Here is a 21,665-nt window from a genome sequence, read left to right on the forward strand (position 1 = left end):
TCTAAAAAAAAAAAAGTGCGGTACTCGATTACACTGGGTACGGAAAGTATTCAGACCCCTTGAAATTTTTCACTCTCTGTGTCATTGCATTCATTTGCCAAAATCAAAAAAGTTCATTTTATTTCTCATTAATGTACACTCAGCACCCCATCTTGACAGAAAAAAAAAACAGAAATGTAGAAATTTTTGCAAATGTATTAAAACAGAAAAAGTGAAATATCACATGGTCAGAAGTATTCAGACCCTGTGCTCAGTATTGAGTAGAAGCAGCCTTTTCAGCTAGTACAGCCATGAGTCTTCTTGGGAATGACACAACAAGTTTTTCACACCTGGATGTGGGGATCCTCTGCCATTCTTCCTTGCAGATCCTCTCCAGTTCTGTCAGGTTGGATGGTGAACGTTGGTAGACAGACATTTTGAGGTCTCTCCAGAGATGCTCAATTGGGTTTAGGTCAGGGCTCTGGCTGGGCCAGTCAAGAACGGTCACAGAGTTGTTCTGAAGCCACTCCTTTGTTATTTTAGCTGTGTGCTTAGGGTCATTGTCCTGTTGAAAGGTGAACCTTGGGCCCAGTCTGAGGTCCTGAGCACTCTGGAAGAGGTTTTCCTCCAGGATATCTCTGTACTTGGCCACATTCATCCTTCCTTCAATTGCAACCAGTCGTCCTGTCCCTGCAGCTGAAAAACACCCCCACAACATGATGCTCCACCACCATGTTTCACTGCAGGGATTGTATTGGGCAGGTGATGAGCAGTGTCTGGTTTTCTCCACACATACCGCTTAGAATTAACACCAAAAAGTTCAATCTTGGTCTCATCAGACCAGAGAATCTTATTTCTCATAGTCTGGGAGTCCTTCATGTGTTTTTTGGCAAACTCTATGTGGGCTTTCATGTGTCTTGCACTGAGGAGAGGTTTCCGTTGGGCCACTCTGCCAGAAAGCCCCGACTGGTGGAGGGCTGCAGTGATAGTTGACTTTGTGGAACTTTCTCCTATCTCCCGACTGCATCTCTGGAGCTCAGCCACAGTGATCTTTGGGTTCTTCTGAGGGTGTTTTGAAAGAATTCCTGAGTTCCAGAAATTCATTGTTTCTGTACTTTGGGTTGCCCTCAGGATGTACTTGGTGGCAAATGTTCTACCTGGATTCATCAGGAGTCTTGTTGCCAGATGCCTGTCTACCTGGATAGTGAGGAACAACAGGACAAGCTTTTTGGGTTCCTAAAGAATGTACTGCACAGAACACCAACACAGCTGAGCTTCACAGATGAAGTGCAGTTCATTTGTGGTGTTCTCTTTCCAGAGGTAGGCTTTGCCATGTAATACAGTTCTACATGTTTCTGCTCCTGCGCTTTTATGGGCTCAATAAATATCCAACCTTTTATGGCGTCACTTGTGTATTTTCCTGTCTAACATGGCTTGCTCTGCTGTAAAATGGTATATGTCAATTATATTGCTTAAAAATGAATCGTTTTCTTTTGGTAGGCCATCATATGTGGGCTGTCTATGCAGGACAATCTGTCCCTGCAGGAGGCTGAGCAGGTCTTTTTCAGTGGTCGTGCTTACTATCAAAGGTAAGAGTAAAGGATGTTTCTTTTAATTTATACAATGCACTAAAATGTTTTTGTTTTTTAACTGTTTCGTTAAAGTGTACCAATGTCTGTGAATGTATCCTCTTTAAGTGTTACCAGTATTTCTGTCAAGCCTGCAGTGATAATGTTGTCTGACTACTATTTCAGTGAAGTGGAGGAATTCTCTGGAAGGATCAAAAGACCTGAAGAAAGAAGGCAGACTGTTCAGTTGGTACGTGCTGCTCATTTCAAAGGAGGTATATTGGCTTGAAATGTTAAAAATAAAATATATTTTATTAAATAAGTGAAATATGTACAGTTTATCAGATAAATCAGTGCTATATCTACTTATGCTTATTAATGTCTGCCTGTGTGTCTCTGTCAGGAGGAAGTGAGATCAGACGTTTTGCAGCGGGAGTCATAGACTTCACTTACTTTTGTGTGTGTGTGTGTGTGTGTGTGTGTAGCTTTTATTTTTATGTCATATTATCGTGTAAAATAAATGTATCTGCCTTAAGAGTTGCCCTTGCGTTTTGCCTCTTTCCTGTTAGATCTACACTCCGCAAAGGCCATTACAGATGATTCCATTATTATAATGTTTATCTTAATAAAAAGAATATTTTGATAACTTGTGACATTGTAATAAGTACTACTCGTGTGAATTAAACATTTAAAATCATAGGTAGAACATGAAGTAGTACTTTGTATGGAATACTTGGTGTGGTCCAGAAAGAGCAGCCTCTGGCTCTGTAGAAAAAAATACAGGGGTTAAAATGAACGGGGAATTTTCCTTGAACAGGTGGCTTGCAAATGACGTCACATCCGCCTCATTACCTATGCATATCAGTGTTTCCCCTGGGTTGAAATGGCTGTGAGGTGGTGGGGTCCATAGATATATACAAACACGAGATGTCGTCGTCACTTGGCGGCCATCTTAGGACAGGGGACTGCTCTGGCGCACTGTACTGTGGTCAATGGTAAGGTGGATGATTTCCTCACTTTAACACTCATAACTCGCTCAATTCTTGATTGATTTACAAACGGTTTAGTTTATTACAAGCCTTATTAATGTGGCTATGATTCAGGCTCAATTCCGAAATCGCAGCTTTTCGTTTTGAAAAATGCGGCATAGTTGTGTGTCTTTTCTGCCTGGCTACTCACATTGAAGATGGTGTTACTCACAATCTGATTTTCAATTATTAGGTTTTCCTGAGACCAACGTTTTTTGAGAACCGAATCTTTAGGTGAAATTACATTCTTTGTGGTTGTGGTTGTATTTATTTGCTTGTTAAGAGACTTTGATTGAGACCTTAGACTTATTGTTTGTATACATCTATGCCTGGATTAGTTAGCCTGCAGCCGAAATGCATTGTGGGTAATGTAGGCACCAGGTTCATGAAAAGAAAAGACAACATCTCTGTTTGTTGTGTATTGATTTTGGTTGAGCTTTGTTTTTATCTGTGCATTAGAAAGCTGATAATAATAAAGAAGTGCAATGCTAAATAATAAAATTACATTTACATCCATTTATGCTGAAAAAAGCTGATATCTGTGTTCATTATTATATGAATTCAATGGTTTTAATTATTCTTATGTAAGAGTAAAACAAGTACATCTCTGACGTTTATAACAAACCAAGCTGTTCTCAAATCGGTTGAAAATTGAGCAATCTACAGTGATTTTAAAATCCATGCTCCATTGACTTTAATGTTATGAGTGATCGAGCAGCCCTGTCCCAAGATGGCCGCCATGTGGCGACGTCGCTCCCCATAGGCTGACAGCGCTCATGAGCCATCTAGTGTTTGTATATGTCTATGGTGGGGTCACTTTCAGCTGAAAGTTGTTGACCGAGGGGGGGGATTATACATACTATCGGCCGTCTCCGCCGCAGCCGCGCACCCCCTAGCGGACGGTCTCGTCGGACCGGCGGGTTTTTTTTTTTTTTTTTTTTTTTTTGCCGCGGACCAGTGAGGCGGCAATGTCGGCAGAATTTTAATGGGGCGCTGGCCTATAGGCTGAATCCCAAACCGCCCCCTACACACTCCCCCTCCACTACCGAGTGTCACTCCAAAAGAAGTCACACTCGCAGCCGTGGAGGGCACCTATTATTGAAGGGGGAGGGTATAAATACGATCGTCAGGAATGGGACGCCCTGTCGCCTCACCGGAAAACGGAATACGTCATCGCCATGGTAACAGAAAGACGCCTACTGTCATGGCTGTAGCGCTGTGGCACAGGTTGCAACGAACAAGGATCGCTGCTGCTTCCAGAAGACGAAAGCATCCCACTTTTTTTCACTCATATTTTTTCCAATCCTATTATCTGGCATTTCAAATCCAATAAATGAATGAATAAATGAATTCTGTCAGTTGTGTTCAAATTTTAAGGTGTCAGGGGGTGCACAATTAAATCAAACGTCAGCAGAGAAGAAGATTTGTTTCTTTTGATTTATCTTTTTACATCACTCTTTTTGTGATGTTCTGTCAGTGTGAAAAAGGCGTGGGAGAAATAATGGACGCATGTGGAACTCAAATCAATATGTTGCTTCCTCCTCCATTTCGACGTTGCACTTCCTGAAAAAGTTGTCCAGAGTGAGCATCGATGCAGACTCGCTATTTAAGGGCTGAACAGTCCACTCTCCCTCCGCACTACGCGGTTTGGGACGGCCCTTAATATGGAGGACCCTCCGCGGGAACGCGCAAACGGAGGGATAGTGTGTAGGGATAGTGTGTAGGGGGCGGTTTGGGATTCAGCCACACTGTCACACTCCTCCTGTGCCAGCCCCTGATCCAGCTAATTGAGCTCAGCTGAGGAGAAGCTCAGCCAAGGGAACCCAACTGAGCTCCATGCTCAATCACTGCAGTATTTAAGCTGGCTTCTCTGCACAACACGCTGCCGGTTCATTGACTCAGCCACGCTCCTCCGTCCAAACCTGAACACACTCCATTGGAATCCTGCACTCCATTCATCGTCCCCCGCACGTCGTTTCCTGGACTCTGCTACTCCTTGGATTACTGTGCCTGTTTCCCTGCCTGCCTCTCACCCCCTCCTGCAACTCAGTCTGCTCTGCCCCTCCTTTCCGCCCGTCAGACACTGGACACTTTGGACTGCTGTGAGTTCTCTTCCCCGCTATTTAGTTCAGTTCTTTTGGTTTAGTTCTTCTCGGCCTACTGGTCCGCCCTTTGTTAGTTAGTTTACTTTTCCTCTCCATTGTTTCCCTCCGGCTTCCCTCACTCAGTGTTTCTGTTCAGTTATCTTCTGGTTTTCTTTAATTAAATCATATTTTACTTGTTGACTGCAGCGAGCGTGGCTAACGTTCACTCATCGGTCAAAAATGCCTTTTGCGTGTGTTGTTTTAGGTTGTTCTAATCGATCGTGAAATTGATAAAGGATACTTCGGGGTACCTCGTGAAGAGATTAAAAAAGGGCCTCGCACTAAGGATTTTACGAAAAGACGCAGAGAAAAATGGCTCGCTAACATTTCCTTAAGTTCGAAGGGAGCGGAATCAAAGAATGCCAGAATCTGTGGCGATCACTTCGTTAAAGCTCGTGTCCAGAGTTTCCGTTTGTTTTCAATTTATGTATCGTTTAACAAAGCTCAAATGTGTTAGTCTAGTTCGATACTATAATATAAAGTTAGTATGACGCGATATGAAAATTTATTCCTGAGCTCCGCCTTCCTCTCATAGACCCCCATGTTATTCCAAAAAGCGCCGGTCGCTGCCGACCAATCAAGTTCGAGCTTCAGCTTTGTCATGCTGTCAATCAACGGTTACGCGCACAGCAAGCAAGCCCATGCAGAGGTGGGCGAGCTACGCACTACGCAACCGCGCGCACATTTGTTTTGCTTGTGGAGGAGAGAGCATCAGGGCTCAGAAACTTCCAGAAAAGTTACCAATCCCACGGCTTGTCAGCAAGGTTATTATCGTTAACGAAAACTAACGATAAAACGAAAACTAAAATTAAAAACATTTTTGTTAACGAAACTAAATAAAAACTAAAAAGCAAACAAAAAAACGATAACTAAAACTGTATTTTGAGTTTACAAAACTAACTAAAACGAACTGAAATTATAGACAAAATGCCCTTCGTTTTCGTTTTTCTGAATATGTTTGTGCATAAGCCTTTCGGGTTTAAAAATGAGTTTAATTCATTTCCCCGTCTAGTTTTACGACAGTCGGCAGTCACATCGTACGGCACCATGTGCGCCGCCAGACGTAAACAGTTTACATGCAGTGATCTGTCTGCAATGGTCTGCACCTGCACGCTAGAATGGCTATGGCTACACAGGCGAAAGTTGGGAGAAAGTGACACAGTCTGATATGGGATGCATTCCAATATGACAGCGAGAAAGACAGAAGCAAATGCTTAATAGTTGAGAAGGGCGACAAAATATGCGGAGCCCTTCTCAAGGTAAAAAACCCAACTAACCTGAAAGACCACCTGAAAAGCGTCCATAAAGAGGCATACAGCGAGTACCTTGAAAGGACAGCCGCTCTGAGCACCGTAGAAGAACAAACAAGTGCCACTACCTCGCGAGTTAGCACGAGGACGAACAGAACCGTAATGGATTGCTTTAATCGGCCACAGAGTAACTGTTGGCTCGTGAACTCACAGGAACATCACAAGCGTGAGGACGTATTGGTGAACATGTTTATAGACACGGGGATGTCTACACGGCTGTGTGACTCGCCTGCCTTCAAAAGGTTCACCGTTTCACTTGAGCCAAAATTCAAAACACCTGGAGCTGCAAGAATTAATAACCTCATTGGTGCCAAGATGGAAAAGGCAAAACAGAAATTAAAAGAGATAATTGCAGAGGCAAGGAAGTTGACCCTCTGTGTAGATGGTTGGAGCAAACGAGGCTTAACAGCCGCTTTCATGGGCATCTCAGCTTGTTTTTATCATCCACCTGGACGCCAGGTTTACCATGCTCTGCTTAACTTACACCGAATGGAGCACCCACACACTGGAGAGTCCATTGCTCGCTGCATTGACGAGACATTAGATGCATGGGGAATATGAGAAGACAAGGTGCTGCTCATTGTGACGGATAATGGTTCCAACATCGTTAAAGCTGTGCGGCTGCTTGGGGAGAGACGTCGAGAACAATCACAGGAGTCCACAGACGGTTCACAGGCTCAGCCAGGTGGAGAAGATGGGCTGGATGTATTGTTGATCGAATCAGAGGCTGAGCTGGAGGTGTCAGACGAGGAGGACGAGGAGGAGAGTGAAACAGGAGACCTTGGTGAGTGTGATATGTGATGAACACATAATTTGATGATTATAAATGATCTTATTGTTTGTCTTGCTCTGTTCTCTTTCTTTGCTTTGCTAAGAGCTTGACCTGCCAGATGATGCAGAGAACAACAAGTTCCAGAGAATGCCTTGCCTGGCACACACCCTGCAGCTCACACTGAAGGATGGCATGAAGCATCCAAATGCTGAATCCCTCATAAGTAGAGCAAGGACGCTGGTCAATGCTGTCAGGAAATCATCAAAAGCGAATGAAGCAATGGTCAAAATATGTGGCAAAACTCTGATCAGAGACTGCAGCACACGCTGGAACAGCACCTTTGACATGCTGAGGAGACTGCTGGAGGTCAGAGTTGAACTCAATCAAGTGCTTGAGGACTTAGAGATGGACACACTTCTTACAAGTGACTGGGCAAGAATGGAGAACCTGGTGAAGCTGCTTGAGCCGTTTGCCATTCACACAGACCAGCTGCAGAGTGACAGCCAGTCACTGTCACATGTAGTGCCATGCCTACTAAATCTTGAGGCACACCTGCTGACCACTACATATTGCAAGCAACTAGCTCAAGTACTTAGCCCCCAGTCCAGTGAGTCCACACACTTTGATGCGACACCGGCAGCAGCCTGCCTGTTGGACCCAAGTGTTTCAGTAGTTCTTCAAACACCGGAGATGGAGCCTCTGAGGAGGGCAGCAGAGTCTTTGGTGCAGAACCTGGCAGCTCAGTATAACAAAGCTGCGGCTTCTCAGGATGATGCCATTGCCACGCAAGCTGCAGCACACTCGGCTCATACTGTCCTTCAGAAATACCGCTTCCTTGCATCCCGTATGGAGGTCAGTGTATCTGATGGGAGTGGAACCAACAGCCTGTTGACTGAAATGACAAAGTATGCTGAAGACGTCAAACGGGGAGTGACTGAGACACCATTGCAGTTCTGGAGCTCAAGAGAAGAAACTGTCTATCCAAAACTTGCGCCTGTGGCACTGGATCTCGTTAGTGCCCCTGCCTCACAAGCCTTTGTGGAGTGTATCTTCTCTGTGTGTGGACTGTTGTCATCTGGCTTGAGAAACAGAACAACCACATCTCTGGAGCAGCGTGTTTTCCTAAAGATCAACAAGAAACGGTTGCTTGACTGAAGTACACCCATTTCTCTTTCTCAACCCCACACTGAACACACACACACACACACACACACACACACACACACACACACACAGAGATTCCTTCTTAATGCAAGGACTTCTCTTCTTTTTGTTTACCATGTTGGACAGTTTATGTTTATCATAGAAAAGCTAAGCACATCAGCATCCAGCTGAGTTTGACTTTATCAGCTGTCTGACTTTACTACGTAATGCATGTGCACTTTAAATGTCCAAAAAGTTCACTATCTTCACTTTATTTTGTCAAATACAGCAGATACTGTATTGATGCTACTTAACTGCACTGAACTGCCAAAAAACTGCGCCTGCATCGAGTGCTGGGCAGTCTAGTTAATTCTTTATTTACATTTGCACAGTGTTAATTTTGATCAAACCTGCAGAGTTTGTGTTTTTTAGTTTGTTCATGTCTTTTGCAGTTTGAGCGCCCTTGATTTGTACTTTTGATTTGTACCAGGCAAAGTTTTGCACTAAAGGCTGCTATCTTTTGGACGGTTATAGTTCTGTGGATCATTGGATGGTTGACTGTCCATCAGTAATTGAATATATAAATATTTTAAAACGGTATCTTTTGTTGAGTTTTTATGACACAATATTTACCCTGACCTTTTTTTAAATCCTGCACCTGAAAAAAACTAAAACTAATAAAAACTAAACTAAAACTAAATGTTTTCTCAAAAATAAAAACTAATAAAAACTAGAAAACCCGCTTTAAAAACTAACTAAAACTAACTAAATTATGGGGAAAAAAATTAAAACTAACTAAAACTAAACTAAAATGAAAAATCCAAAACTATTATAACCTTGCTTGTCAGGCCAAGAGACTGCAGGACGTTTTTTGGCTCTGGGTGCTCGTGTCGCTCCTCGACCACGGCCTCCATAGCCCGCCTGACGGCTTTGTTTAGATGCCCGACCTCTGGAGGAAGATGTTGGGGCATCTGGGACATACTCTTCGTCAGAGGAGTCATGCAATTCTGAACTCTAGATAGAAATAAATAAACAATGTAACACATATACACGTGTAAATGCACTAAGTTTGATAAACAACGTCATCGAGAGGGATACACGAGTGTAATCACATATTGAAACTTTACTCGTTCGTCCTAGCAGTTTCATGTTATTTTGGTATTAGGACAAGTTAGACTCAATACAGAATTCTAACGTAATTCCTTTATTATTTACTAAATGTACTAAATGTAGAAGAGTGGAAAACAGCAAAACAGGCAAGATGCTGCAGCACTCCGGGAACTCCTCAGGTACTGCGCGTGCACAAATAAAGGGGCGAAATCAGAGGGAGGGACCAACAGTGTTTTGGGAGACGCTACGATTCAAACTCCGGACACGAGCTTTAAAGGTTAGTGAATTATTATGATATACATGCTTAGAGCCTTTCTGTGTTGGTTTTAAGACCCATTCTTTAAAGATTGGTAACACTAACTAAAGCAGGAACTGAGATGTGGCTGGCATATATACACTGTCACCAGCAAAACTGTCACATTGAAGGATTATTTACCCTGCCATGCAGTCGCAGTGCGCGGTTATTATTTCTCCATCTTCTTTTATCAACAACCAGGTATGAGTTGGTGTTTTTGATAAACATTGCGAATGTTTCACCTGAAAAGAACAGCAGAAACATGTTTTAGCATCCACCGAGCTAACACACCTAGCAAGTACAAGTTTACGTAAATCGTTACTTACACGGCTTTTTATGATGCAGGATTTGTCTGTCAGGATCTTAACTCCGACTTCTTTAACCCATCCACAGACAAAGAAATTGTATGAATCCATACCTTTCCAAGCCTTCATTTGTTTAGCAGTGCAAAAGCTTGTTTGTACCACCAGATAGTTTGAGATATCAGGGAACTGAACTAGCGGATATTTTTCCAACTCGTAGGTCAAATCCTTCGTGGATAACGCATAGGTATCTATGCCATCAGAAAATTTGAGTTTTTCGATGTATTGAGTTTGAGAATTAGAATCTAAAGCACGAAAATACTCCGAAAAAGAGTCGCGTTTCCCTTGCTCTGCGCCAGCCATTTTGGTTGGCCTGACCACCACTTAATCAACCGGAAGGTTTTTTTTATTTTTTATTAACCGGAAGTTAATGTCACGTGTTTGCAAGCAACCTATAAGCCTTTTGTGTTCTAAGTATATTTTGAGTGAAATCACCAATTTAAAACGTAAATTGCGGTAGGTGGCGCTCTCTTTAAAAAGTGCTCTAAACTTACCGGAAGGGTAGGGCCGTATTCGTGCGGTTGTATTCGTGCGGGAGTATTCCTGCAGCCTCCGGCTCTGACACATACTATTGCATGGTTGTGGTCTTTGGCATCTTGGTGTTTGTTCTGCGCCCTTACCACCAGGTGGCGCAGTCGGTGGTTTGTCATCATGCAGGGACAAGCCCAAACAGTCTAATGCCTGCCACCTACAACAAACACACGCGCGCGCTCGTGCACGCGCGCACACCTCCTCTTACCTCCTCGCGCTCAGAGCTGCCCAGACTTGAGGGAAGAATGGCGGCTCCTCGGACCTTCTTCATCTCTCTCTGCGGCTTGTTTCTGCTTCTGTATTTCTGCTGCGGATCTACGACCTCCAGCAGCAGGAGGACGAACCAGGAGCGATGCGGCTTCAAGGTAAAAAACACGCAAACTCAAACTGCGGCTGTGTGCTTTTAGCGATATTTGTCACGCAATAGCTGCGTCGTCTCCCACAAAGTTCACTTTTTTGGGAGACACTCAGTCTTTGCTCTCTCGCTTCTGCTGCTAATGTAAAAATCTTTTTGTTTTGTTTTAAGATAATTAAAGATATAAATGTGATCTGAAGATACGGTTTTGCTCCAACAGCGTTTGTGTTTTCAGACTCCGGTTACCTTTCCTACCTGTCCGACTGTTAACGTCACAAACCAGACTGTGTTGTAAAAAGTGCTCATTTAAAGATCACTCCCTTTAGTGATAAACTGTAGACCCAGGACACGGATTTATGTCTTTTTCGAATTAGTTTGATGTCCTGTTAAATTCGGCACACCATTTTATGAACTGTAATAATCCTTAGTCGTTTTTACAGTTTTTCTAATTCCCCAAATCCAGTTATCTTTGTGGGAAAGTGAATGTTTTGTGGATTCGGAAAAATATCAATAATTACTGTGCTTGACTAGTAGGATAAAATTAAAACAAATATGTAACAACGCTGTCCTTAAAGTCAGATTTCTCACTCCTTTCTTGCCCGTCCTGTCTGGAAGTGTCTCTGTTTTAAACCACACTTCTTTATAGAACATGCTTATTATGACTTTGGTCCAATGGCAGCAAATTGTAGTACCTTCTTTAAGTATGTGGTATATTATTGATTAAAGTCCGCCTGTATTATTCACGAAATAACACCAAATGTGAGTAAAAACCCAGACTCCATCTGCCAAGGTGGAAGGTGCTCTGTGGAGTCTAAACAAAGCCCAGAATCTGGAGTTGTGTTTTAGGTGAATTGCAGGTAGTAAAGCCGATTTCCTGCCTTTTGTGTGATCTGGTAAAAGCATTTGTTATGGAGAACAGGAGGACTCGAGCTGACCCACTGCCTCTACACTCCTGTTCTGCTTTTTGAAACCTTGTTTTCAGCCACTGTCTGGTCTGTGCAAGAACAAACTTTGTGCATTTTGGAGAAGTTTGCCTTTATAATTGAAACTTTCCTTTTCATAAAATGTATTCAGGTACCAAATAGCTTCAGCAGTGATCCTCATTATGAATTAATCCCACTCGAATAGGTTTTTAAAAGATGAAGAGGAAGAGATTATTCAGTGTTTTTATGGCTTCTTTCATTACCTAGCTGTTTTCATAATCCGCCTCTAAAGCTCAGGCTGTTTTCTGCTTTATGATATACTTTGGTCTTGAAAATGTACAATCTGTGATGAGACATCAAGGAAAGATGTCTGAGTTTAGCGCTTATATTATTAGATTTTTAAAAGTGATCATTGCAGTCTGTCAGAACTAAATGCAACTATGTCAAGTGTTTTGCTGTGTTCAATTATCAGGCCAAAGATATTTAGCTTACTATAATATATAACAAAGGATAGCAGCAAAGTGTCACTGCGGAGAAGCTGAAGCCACGTCATTTTTGGCATTTCTGCTCTAAAGAAATTCCTAAATATTCTTTGTTTTTGGCAGTTAGTCCTCAAATAATTGTTTCTCCTCTATAGTCAGGTGTTGTGAAAATGTTTTTGACATGATTTTTTTTTTACTTTTTAATGTTGAAAAAGTTCATAACATGATTTTGTTTCTGTTTCTAACATTAAGAGTATCTGATGGAGTGTGTGTGTGTGTGCAGACGCTCCACGGGTTTTAATTTTCCCATGTTGATAGATGACTCCTACCTGCCTTTGATGGTGTGTGTCTGTGTGTGTGTCTGTGTGTGCATGTGTGTGTCTCTGTGTGTGTGTGTTTGATCCTGGTTTCCTCTCTGGCTTTGAAGTGTTTTCTACAGGAAGCTTCACACTGTTTACTCTGCTGAAACATTCCTTCCTGCAACCCCCTCAAAACACACACACACTCACGCACGCACACACACACACACACTCTTTCTCTCTCCCCCTCTCTCTCTTGCTTCCTCTCCTTTCAGAAACACACACATCAAAGCCTGCTGGATGGGGGTGTGAAGACCTGCTATTCTACAGGTGTGAGGTTTTTGGAGCTGTGTGCGTGTGCGTGTGTGTGTGTGTGTGTGTGTACCACCACCCACTATGACCTCAGTAGTAAACAAAAAGTACTTTTTTGACAACATCTTCACAGCATGAAAGCGTAGAAGCTTTATAACAGTAGAATTATGAAGGCGAGAGCTGTATTACGTTTCATAATAAAGTGCTTTTTGAGCATTGAGTTAGTATTTAACTCAGCAAATGAGCTGCAGTCTCCCACAGCAAACATCCAGCGACATTTTTAGTCTCTTCTTCACAGCAGCTTGATATTAAAATAATCGTCATACTTGATCTACGTGATTCAGAGACTTGTTGATTGTCGTTAATGTTAGCAAATTTTGCACTCGTTTTGTCTTCAGTTAAACTGCAGAATATGTTCGGATACCAAAATTAATAACTGGATACCACCATAGCAAACGAATATTTGGATATTCGGGATATTTGGGTCCAGCCCTAGCATCTACAGCTACTCTCTGACACTCAGCTCCCAGCCTGTATTAGCATTTGAAAAACCTAGTTTAGCTTTACTGTTTGTGAAATGCTTCCACCTTATCTCCTGCCTTATTGTTTTCGATTCAGTCCTTAGGAATTCATCATTAACAACCTTCATGCTGAATGTGTGCTTTGTTTTCTAATAATATTTCATCCAACGTTTTTATTTTTCTTGTTCCATACAGTCTTCTTCTATTCAAAGGTTGGCCTACATTACCCATAATCCTCAGAGCTTCAGTAAAAAGTAACTTACCATCTGTTTTTGCTTCCTCTGAATGACATACTAGTATTAGCTAATATCAAGTTGCTTTCCTCCATCAGAGATGAGGAGCAGCAGCAGGTTTTATAAGTACATTTCTTTTTAATTCCACGTTCCCAGATTTATTTTCATGTTCAGACTTGCACATATCAGATCACTTCATTGACTCCCTCCTCAGCAGTCGGATTTTATCAACTTTTCTTATATCCACACATCAGTTCTCATGGCAGACTTTAATATATATAATTAATGTAATGCATCAAATAGGCAGGTTTCTGGTCAAAAAATGCAGGGTTGTTTAAAACAGGATTCACACAATGTCTCAACCTGATGAAGGAAATGTTTCCTGCAGAATGCCAGAGTGACAGATGAATCAAGTCCACGTAAATTCTCTGTCTGGTGAAACACATCTGCTGAAGCCATCACACGTGTCTCAGAGGAGGAAATCGTTCAGCTTCCTCCTCGTTCTGGATTCTTTATCCTTCTCTCTCTCTCACACTGCCATCATTTTAAATCAGGGTTCCGCTCTGTAACCATGTCATGTATCCCGTTATCCTCCAGGGCGTCGGTGTGTTTTTGGCATCAGAGAGCCTCAGTGGGCGTCACGGCCGGGTGGGCGTCCGATGCGAAACACGTGTGTTTTGGGGGGGTTTTTGGCGACTGAAGCAGGCGGAAGGGGAAGGATGGATGCTGGAACTCCACCTCTTACATAAAACACCTCTGGGAAATATTTCCTATTGTTTTCCTCATAGGAATTCTAAGGAAAAAATTAGTTTTGCAGCTTTTCCTTCAGGTAATGTCCTAAACAGTGCCGTGCAAAAACATTAGGCAGTTAATGGAAAATGAAGATGCTTTGGAAATGATGCCATGAATAGATTATATTCATCAGTTACCTTCAAAGTGCAGCAAAGAGAAATCCAGTAAATGAAATCAAGTTTTGCCTGTAAATCTCCACCGAGTCATTCCATGTCAATTCAACAAATGCTTGTTGCACCACTTTCTCAGATCCTCCCAAAAATTTTTTTGGGCTTTATTTGGGTAATTTTATGAACAAATGCAAAGTATTATGGTTATAAACATACAGTATAAGCAGTAATGATCTAATCTAATACCCATAGTCAGTCCAAACTTAATCCTCGCCTATGATTTTAGGGTTTTAAACTACTAAAAAAAGCAATTTATACTCCTTTTACATGGTCAGAATTTTTTCCCCTTCCAAAACTTTTACCCTTCTGGTGAGAAAAGTATAGAAATGAATGAAAATAAAAAAATACTGGACTGTGGAATTTCCCAAAATATCCTTATTATTTCATGGGCGACTTTATTTTGGGTTTTTCATGCCTCTATTTTAGGACTTATTCTTGTGAAAAGACATTGAAAGAATGAATTTTCTTCTTTACTAATGAAAGTTGCATAAGGTAGAAGTTTTAAAACATTAAAATAAAGCTTATTTATTGATTTATAGGCTGTTGAACTCAGGTGTAGACCCAAAATAGCCTAACTTTAGGCATTAAAAAGTGCATGTGGGATACATGGTACGCGGTTCAAATTTTTTTTGGAGGAACTAGTATGTGTGAAGTATGTGTGAACTTACTTTCATATTTGTTTCTTGTGCCAAAGATGAGCAACTGCTGAATCAATTTACTATACATTTTGATCCTCGTTTTTGTTTTTAGGAACCATTTACATGACCAACTAAAGATGAAAGATGAATCTGAAGCATCAGCATCGTAGTATAAGTTACAAAGGGCATATCTGAAGTTAATTATTATATAGACATTGTTTTTTCTTTCATACAGTAACTGAATAAGAAGAAATGGCATCACTCCCAGACTGCATTCTCAGGACAGCCTCGGTATCGTATTTGACTTATCAGCTGAATTTGAAGATTTGCAAGTGAAATTCATGCACCCAAAAGGTCCCAGCAAGAAGTTCACATGGCCTAGAAAGGATGACGTAGTGTGGGTGCCTACAGCCCACATCCTCTGTCCAATCACTGCTCCTTCAACACGCCGTGGTGGACAGTACCACATATCTGGTGCAGATGATGGCCTGATTTCAGAGAAATTCAAGCAGTTCAAAGGACAGAAATAGTGGTGTGATAAGTTGGGGACAAATTACATGTTTTACATGGGACCTAAGGCAATATAACTCATTTTAACTGCAATATATTAGTTAGAATTCCTAAAAAAACGCCTATAAAACATAGTGCATTTCTTGGTTAAATTGGCCATGAAGGATTCAAGAAACAATGTTGATACTTCAGATATCAATTATTCGGATGTTTATTGTTATACAGACAAAGTTTCATGTTTCTACTCCATGTCCCACATTGGTTTCTGTGCCAATATATGTATGGTGTTTTTCAGTCTGTTTCATAAATAGGCATCGTTTTGAGGTCTAAGGAGACTAGCTAGCTCTTGGATATTTTTAGGTTAGAGAGAACTTTTAAGGTACTTTGAGATTTTTATAACATATGAACCTTGTTACTTATTAAAATTTGTGAAAAAAATGCCTAAATTCTTGAAAAATGCCATTTTCGCCAAATTTTTAAATTGCCCTGTACCACAGAGAAATGGGTATATTCATTCCAAATTTTTTTTCCTGCTCTATTGTTAAGGTGTTTGAACCCTTCAGATCACTTGTAAGTCTATATCATCAGTCAGTTCCCAGTATTATCTTCCTAAATCAAGCCTTTCTACCTAACATATCAATTTCCGAGTGGAAAAATAGGGATTTAAATATTTTATAACTTAGCAAATAGCAATCATATGATGTTAAAACTTTGCAAGTAATCTATTCTTATGTTGGGATAGTTAAAAAAAAAGTTTGGAGATGATCAGAGGAGGTCATGCAACAAAATTTCCTCAGATTTGTTGAAATGAGATGGAATGACTCCACCACGCTTTTCATATGTAATGACATTTTGCTGTTGATGCTTTATGATTTGAACACAACCCAAGAAGGACTAACTTGTTGCTTCATCTGTGTTTTCAGCTCAGACTCACTTTGCAGCTGTTTTCTTTAAAATGTTGTTTCAGCAGCTAGCAGTTGGTGCTATAGTTGTTATCTAACGTTGATCAGATGCAGTGACAGCATGCATCGTCTCAAAACTCTTGTTCTTTTTAAAAATTCTCTATCAGTTTTAACAATTTTTAGTGATGGTACAATTCACATGTGCCAGCATGTGCACAATATTATCCTTGTTATTTTTTCAGAAAACAAATTCCCATTAAAAAAACAAATAAATAAAATTAAGTAAACAGAAAGATGAGCATCTTCAAGAACATTAGAGAGTGAGCATTACATTGTCTTTAAATTTCCAAGATCCAAATTAAGTTGGGCTTTTTAATTTTTATGTATTGGAACTCATTTTCCCCAGCATGCTCCAAACCAGTCCTGTTTCTGATTTATAAATGCTGTCATCTCTTCCATTTTATAATTATCCAGTCTTATATCCCCTCCATGCTGACATGCTGGGAATATCCTACGAAAACCATTTCTTAGTTATCGATTTCTTACTTGGAATCAACAAAACACTCAATATATACTCATCCTTTTTCTCCATTCCTGTGGTAAACATCCAAAATAAACAGTTCTAATTCCAAAAGGAATTATACATTTAATAATGTCTTGCAGTGCTCCATGAACATCTTCCAGTGCTGTCCAATAAGTGGGCAGTCCCGTAGGATGTGAAATGGTTTGGTCTCCACACTTTCTCCAGCAGATAGGAAGAGTTCCGTCATGTTTTTTCTGACGTAAATAAAATATCTTATCAAGGTTTTCCATCCATATTCTTTCCATCTCTGTGAGTTTGTGTATTTCCACTGGAGTTTCCATATTGCAGTCCAAAAGTCTTGTTCTGATGTTGAAGCTGACAGTTTGACCCATAAACAAGATGAAGTTCTGACTTTTTTGTCTTTGTGCAAACAATCATGGCATTCACTCTGAATGCTTATTTTTGTGGAACAGGGTTGCATATTTGTGCCCTCTGCTTTCTGCATCCACCTCTGACCAGCTCAGGTGTTGTGGGTCACATGACCCTGCACATGCTCAGTGTTGTTAAGTTCCCAACTGTCTTTTAGATGGAAGTCAGGATCTGTCCTGCTACTGTCTCTGTAACGAGAGAGAGAGTCTTGAAGCTCCAACGGTCACAGCGAGAGTGAAGCAGCTCCTCCTGGGTGAGGCGGGGGAGCCGTGATGAAGAAGAGGGTGGGGGGTCATTGAGGGGCAGTCATGCAGGAGGAGGAAGCTGCAGGTTTTGTTCCTGTGGTGGGAAATCTCTGGTTGGCTGCTCCTGAACACACGCATCGTTGTTCTCAGAGTTTGCATTGTTGCACCTAAGTTTTGTTTTCAGCTTCTTCTTCTTTTTTCTGGATTTGCTGAAGAGTCAAGATCACACATGGTTTTATTTTAGTGTTCTGCAGCTGATCAGTCCACTGATTAAATCAAAGTTGCCCTTCATATTGGAGGGACTCATTAAGCAGGGTTCTGGAGGTTCTCCGTAGGAACTTTGAACATCCAAATATTAAACTTTCCTGCATTCTGGTGAATTTTTATCCACCGTTTTTATTACTTTTTTGCATTAATTAATTACCAATTAAAAATAACAATATTCAGATACAGTAAGTAAATGTTACAGCGTTCTTTGCTTCTTTCAGTTTTTTAATGTTATGTTGTGGAATATGAACAGTATGTTTTCTCAGAGGGAAAAATTAAATATAAAAAGGTTTTGGGTGGGGAAAAATGTTTCTTTTATTTTAATACCAGGGTATCCGCGGGGTCTTAAAAAGGCTTAAAAAGTCTTAAATCCAATAATTTGAATTTAAGGCCTTAAAATGTCTAAAATTCTCCTAAAATCTTGTAAAAGGTCTTAAATACGATTTTGAAAGGTCTTAAAAATCTATTGATGTTACTTATATGTAAAACATGCATAAACTTCAGTCTCGCTTTGAAATGTTTCGATTTTTGAGGACGCTATAACGCAACTATAAACCGGAACTAAATGTAGGCTACCTGTACTGCCCGGCCACAATTTATCGACGCTCAGCGGTCACGCTTCACTTCGTTACATAAGCACAAGAGAAGATGCTGAAATACTCCGCTGTTTGGGAATTCTTCAGTTTAACTGAAGACAAAACGAAGGCAAAATTTGGACCCGAGACCAGACGAACGGATCCGAATATTCGGGCCGTCTCCGCCACAAGCAGCAGCAGCCGCCGCCGTGCCCCCCCCCCCCCCGGGCCATCTCCACCGTCGGACGTTATGGGGCGGAACGAATATTCGGAGCCCAGAAACCACTATTCGGGCCAGCCCTAGTGGTTTCCTTAGAAGGCTCTATCCTGAACTTTGGTCTTTTTGCCAGAAACTGCTCATTTTGTCCCATGGACAGGCCACAGTGGAGAGAGGTTTTCTGTAAACAAGGGGGGGGGGGAGCGATACTGCGAGCAGCGGAGCCTCTACAGCTGATCGCCGCAGCTTGGGGCACACGTCTCAATTCTGATCACAGATGTATTAAAAATGACTGCCGAGACGAGACACACATGTTTTGCACACACTGTTGCTCAGTGAAATCTGGCTGGTACAACCGTGTCTGACCAGTAGCGCAAACGCGGAAATGCCCGGCAGTAGCCGACCACGCGAGTTTCATGTTGCGGTGAGGACTGGCTTTGCTCCGTGCCAAATCAAATTTTCAAAATCATCTGGCGGGCCAGATATTATTCCTGACGGGCCAGTTTTGGCCCGCGGGCCGCCAGTTGCCAATCACTGCTTTAGAGGATCATCTGGAAGAGCTAAAAAAGAAAAGGAAAACTGTCCAAGAGGTTTCTGAAAGTCTGGCCATAAATGCAGACAGGCTTGCAGAAGAGGCAGAGGGCAAGGTGGGCACTCAGATGGCCCAGCTCATCACAAAATCAAATGTTCTGAGGAGGCGCTACAAGGAAAAATTAGCAGAGCTCAAGAATATTGTGGAAGAGATTGCAGCCAGGGGACAAGAGCTCAGATAGTTCTTGTGTGCATACACAGGCACACACACAATGGCTGTTGGCTGTAGAGTTTACCAATATTTTTTGACTCTTACTTCTTAACAAATCTTGGTTCACAACAGAGAGGTTTCTGTTTTTTTTTGTTGGGTTAAGTGTTTTGTATTCGAGTGTGAAAGAGCTGTGAATAAATTCCGGTTTTCCTTCAAGTCTTTTGTACTTTTTTGCCAGTATCAATGTGAAATGGGTCTTAAATTGTATTCATTATGGTCTTAAAAAGGTCTTAAAAAGTCTTAAATTTGGCTTGTTGAAACCTGCAGAGACCCTGAATACATACTGTATATATATCACATTTGAGAGCAAACATAATAAAGTTGAGAGTAAATATAAAAAAGTTGGTTTTTGTCAGTTACAGCTTTGCTGCTTACAAGATTTTAATAATTTGCATTTGTGAATAGCCAACTCTGAATCCCAAAACCTACCAGCTGGTTTGAAAGGCACGTTGTCTTTGTAAAAATATGCCAAACTTGCACCATTTATTAAAGCCAGAAACTTTCAGACACTGAGAATCGTGCCTCAAAACTGTACTTTAAATAACTCCCATAAACATAAACCGTTTGCTCTAGCCAGATTCTATCAAAAACTGAAATTCTGTGCACCTCTGAGCATCTGAGAGGTCAATAGTCATGTGCCAAAAATGAGTTGACTTTTATGGTAAACACCAGACTTTGTTTATCCAGAGCACAGAGGACACAAGTATGGAAACAAATTAAAGGTGTAATAAGTAAAATATCCATAAAATGTAGTGTCAACATTTTTTCATAGTATTTCCAACACAAGAATGTTTCTAGAAAGCTTTAGTTTATTTGTTTGTTTCTAATTTATGGCATGCGTTTGTGTCGTACTACACAAAAGATATTTTTGAATTGTACTTCTAGCCACGGTTGTATTGTTTCCGTACAGGTGGAAGACTTTGTATTGCAGTGAAAAATGAGCCTATTGTGAGTAAAAATGTGACAGGACCAAAAAACTGCCTCAGGAGGTTAGATTTGTCTGATTGAAATCTCAGGATGTCTGTTTGATGTGTTTTAAGGCTCACATGTTGAATAGCTCTTCACTGTGTGTTTGATCTAACGGTGTCTGGTTTTTCTATCAGTGTCAATCCCAGATGATTTGCAGATCTGCTTCACATGAAGCATTGAGCCTAATGTCATTCTCAGCCCACACTGAGAGTCCAAAACAATAAATATAAAGTCCTTTTAGTTTAGAAAGACACAACGGTGCAGAGCGCCGTCAACTGTTGTCAACTATGTCAACTGGCATAGATTTGATGTCTGCAGAGTAAAGCTCTGTAAAAACATGTAAAAATTGTATTTACGAAACAGAAAACTAGACCTGAGTTGACTGGATATGATTTTTACTTGGAGTTTTGTCATCAGCAGCAGGTTGGACTGCAGTGCAGCCATGTCGCCCCATATGGTAGCGTTTGGAGGTGTGTGTTTGTAACATTTAGAAGAACAGAGATTTATGCCCTGAGGCCTTTACACGAACCAAACCCTCATCAGCTTCACACAAACAAGCACAGTGTTCTTTGTGGCTGTTGTACTAAGTTCTCAGTGATGCTTTTTAGAAGGAAAATAAGGCTGGACTGACTTTTTATTTCTTTGTCAGAAAGATTTTGTGGGGAGTTTGGTCAGTTGTAGGGCCTGTTGTGGAACAATCGAGGCTCAGATCTTTCAGTGTCAGATCCAGAGTTTATTGCGTGAAACATGAAAAGAAATATTTGGGTGAAGAATAAAAATTGTTCTCAAACATGTCCTTGAGAAGCCAAAAAACGTTTGTTCCTGTGATTAGGGCTGCGTGATGATAGCAGTCTCTCCAGGAATTCACGATGTTGCAATCGCTCGAATTCACGTGAAATCAACCAATCTCCGTGAATTTTGCACTGCCTTACAATTTTGTCCAAACACCGCAACTTTCTCACAATTTTGGCCCGCCTCCCGTGAGTTCCACCAATCATAGCAGCTCCCAGCGCCGAATTCACTTCCTGTTTATGGTTTGGAGATGCAGACGTGTGCGATACTAATGTCTCTCATTTACCAATAAAATTGCTGCTGAAGACCATGATAAACAATTAATTCACTGATGTTCTTCACCAAAGTGGAGCTAAATTGTTTTACAACCGTGCAATATTGTGGTGGAATACAAAAAAAAATCAGCGATGAATACACACTTTTTTAACATGAAACATATTAGAACGGCTGAAATGCACGAACAACAG

The 21,665-nt window shown here is 41.1% G+C and overlaps 1 protein-coding gene across 1 annotated transcript in view; it reads left to right on the forward strand.

The window, feature by feature from the left end:
- Positions 1 to 10,394: 10,394 nt before the first annotated feature.
- The window catches only part of il17rd (interleukin 17 receptor D), a 59,245-nt gene continuing 47,974 nt past the window's right edge, over positions 10,395 to 21,665 (forward strand). Inside the window, exon 1 of the mRNA XM_022206402.2 lies at positions 10,395 to 10,607. Within this exon, the coding sequence (XP_022062094.2) occupies positions 10,488 to 10,607 (120 nt within the window). The 5' untranslated portion in view covers positions 10,395 to 10,487. The remainder of the gene's footprint in view (positions 10,608 to 21,665) is intronic.

This window comes from Acanthochromis polyacanthus, chromosome 5 (assembly GCF_021347895.1).
Source record: "Acanthochromis polyacanthus isolate Apoly-LR-REF ecotype Palm Island chromosome 5, KAUST_Apoly_ChrSc, whole genome shotgun sequence".
NCBI lineage: Eukaryota > Metazoa > Chordata > Actinopteri > Pomacentridae > Acanthochromis > Acanthochromis polyacanthus.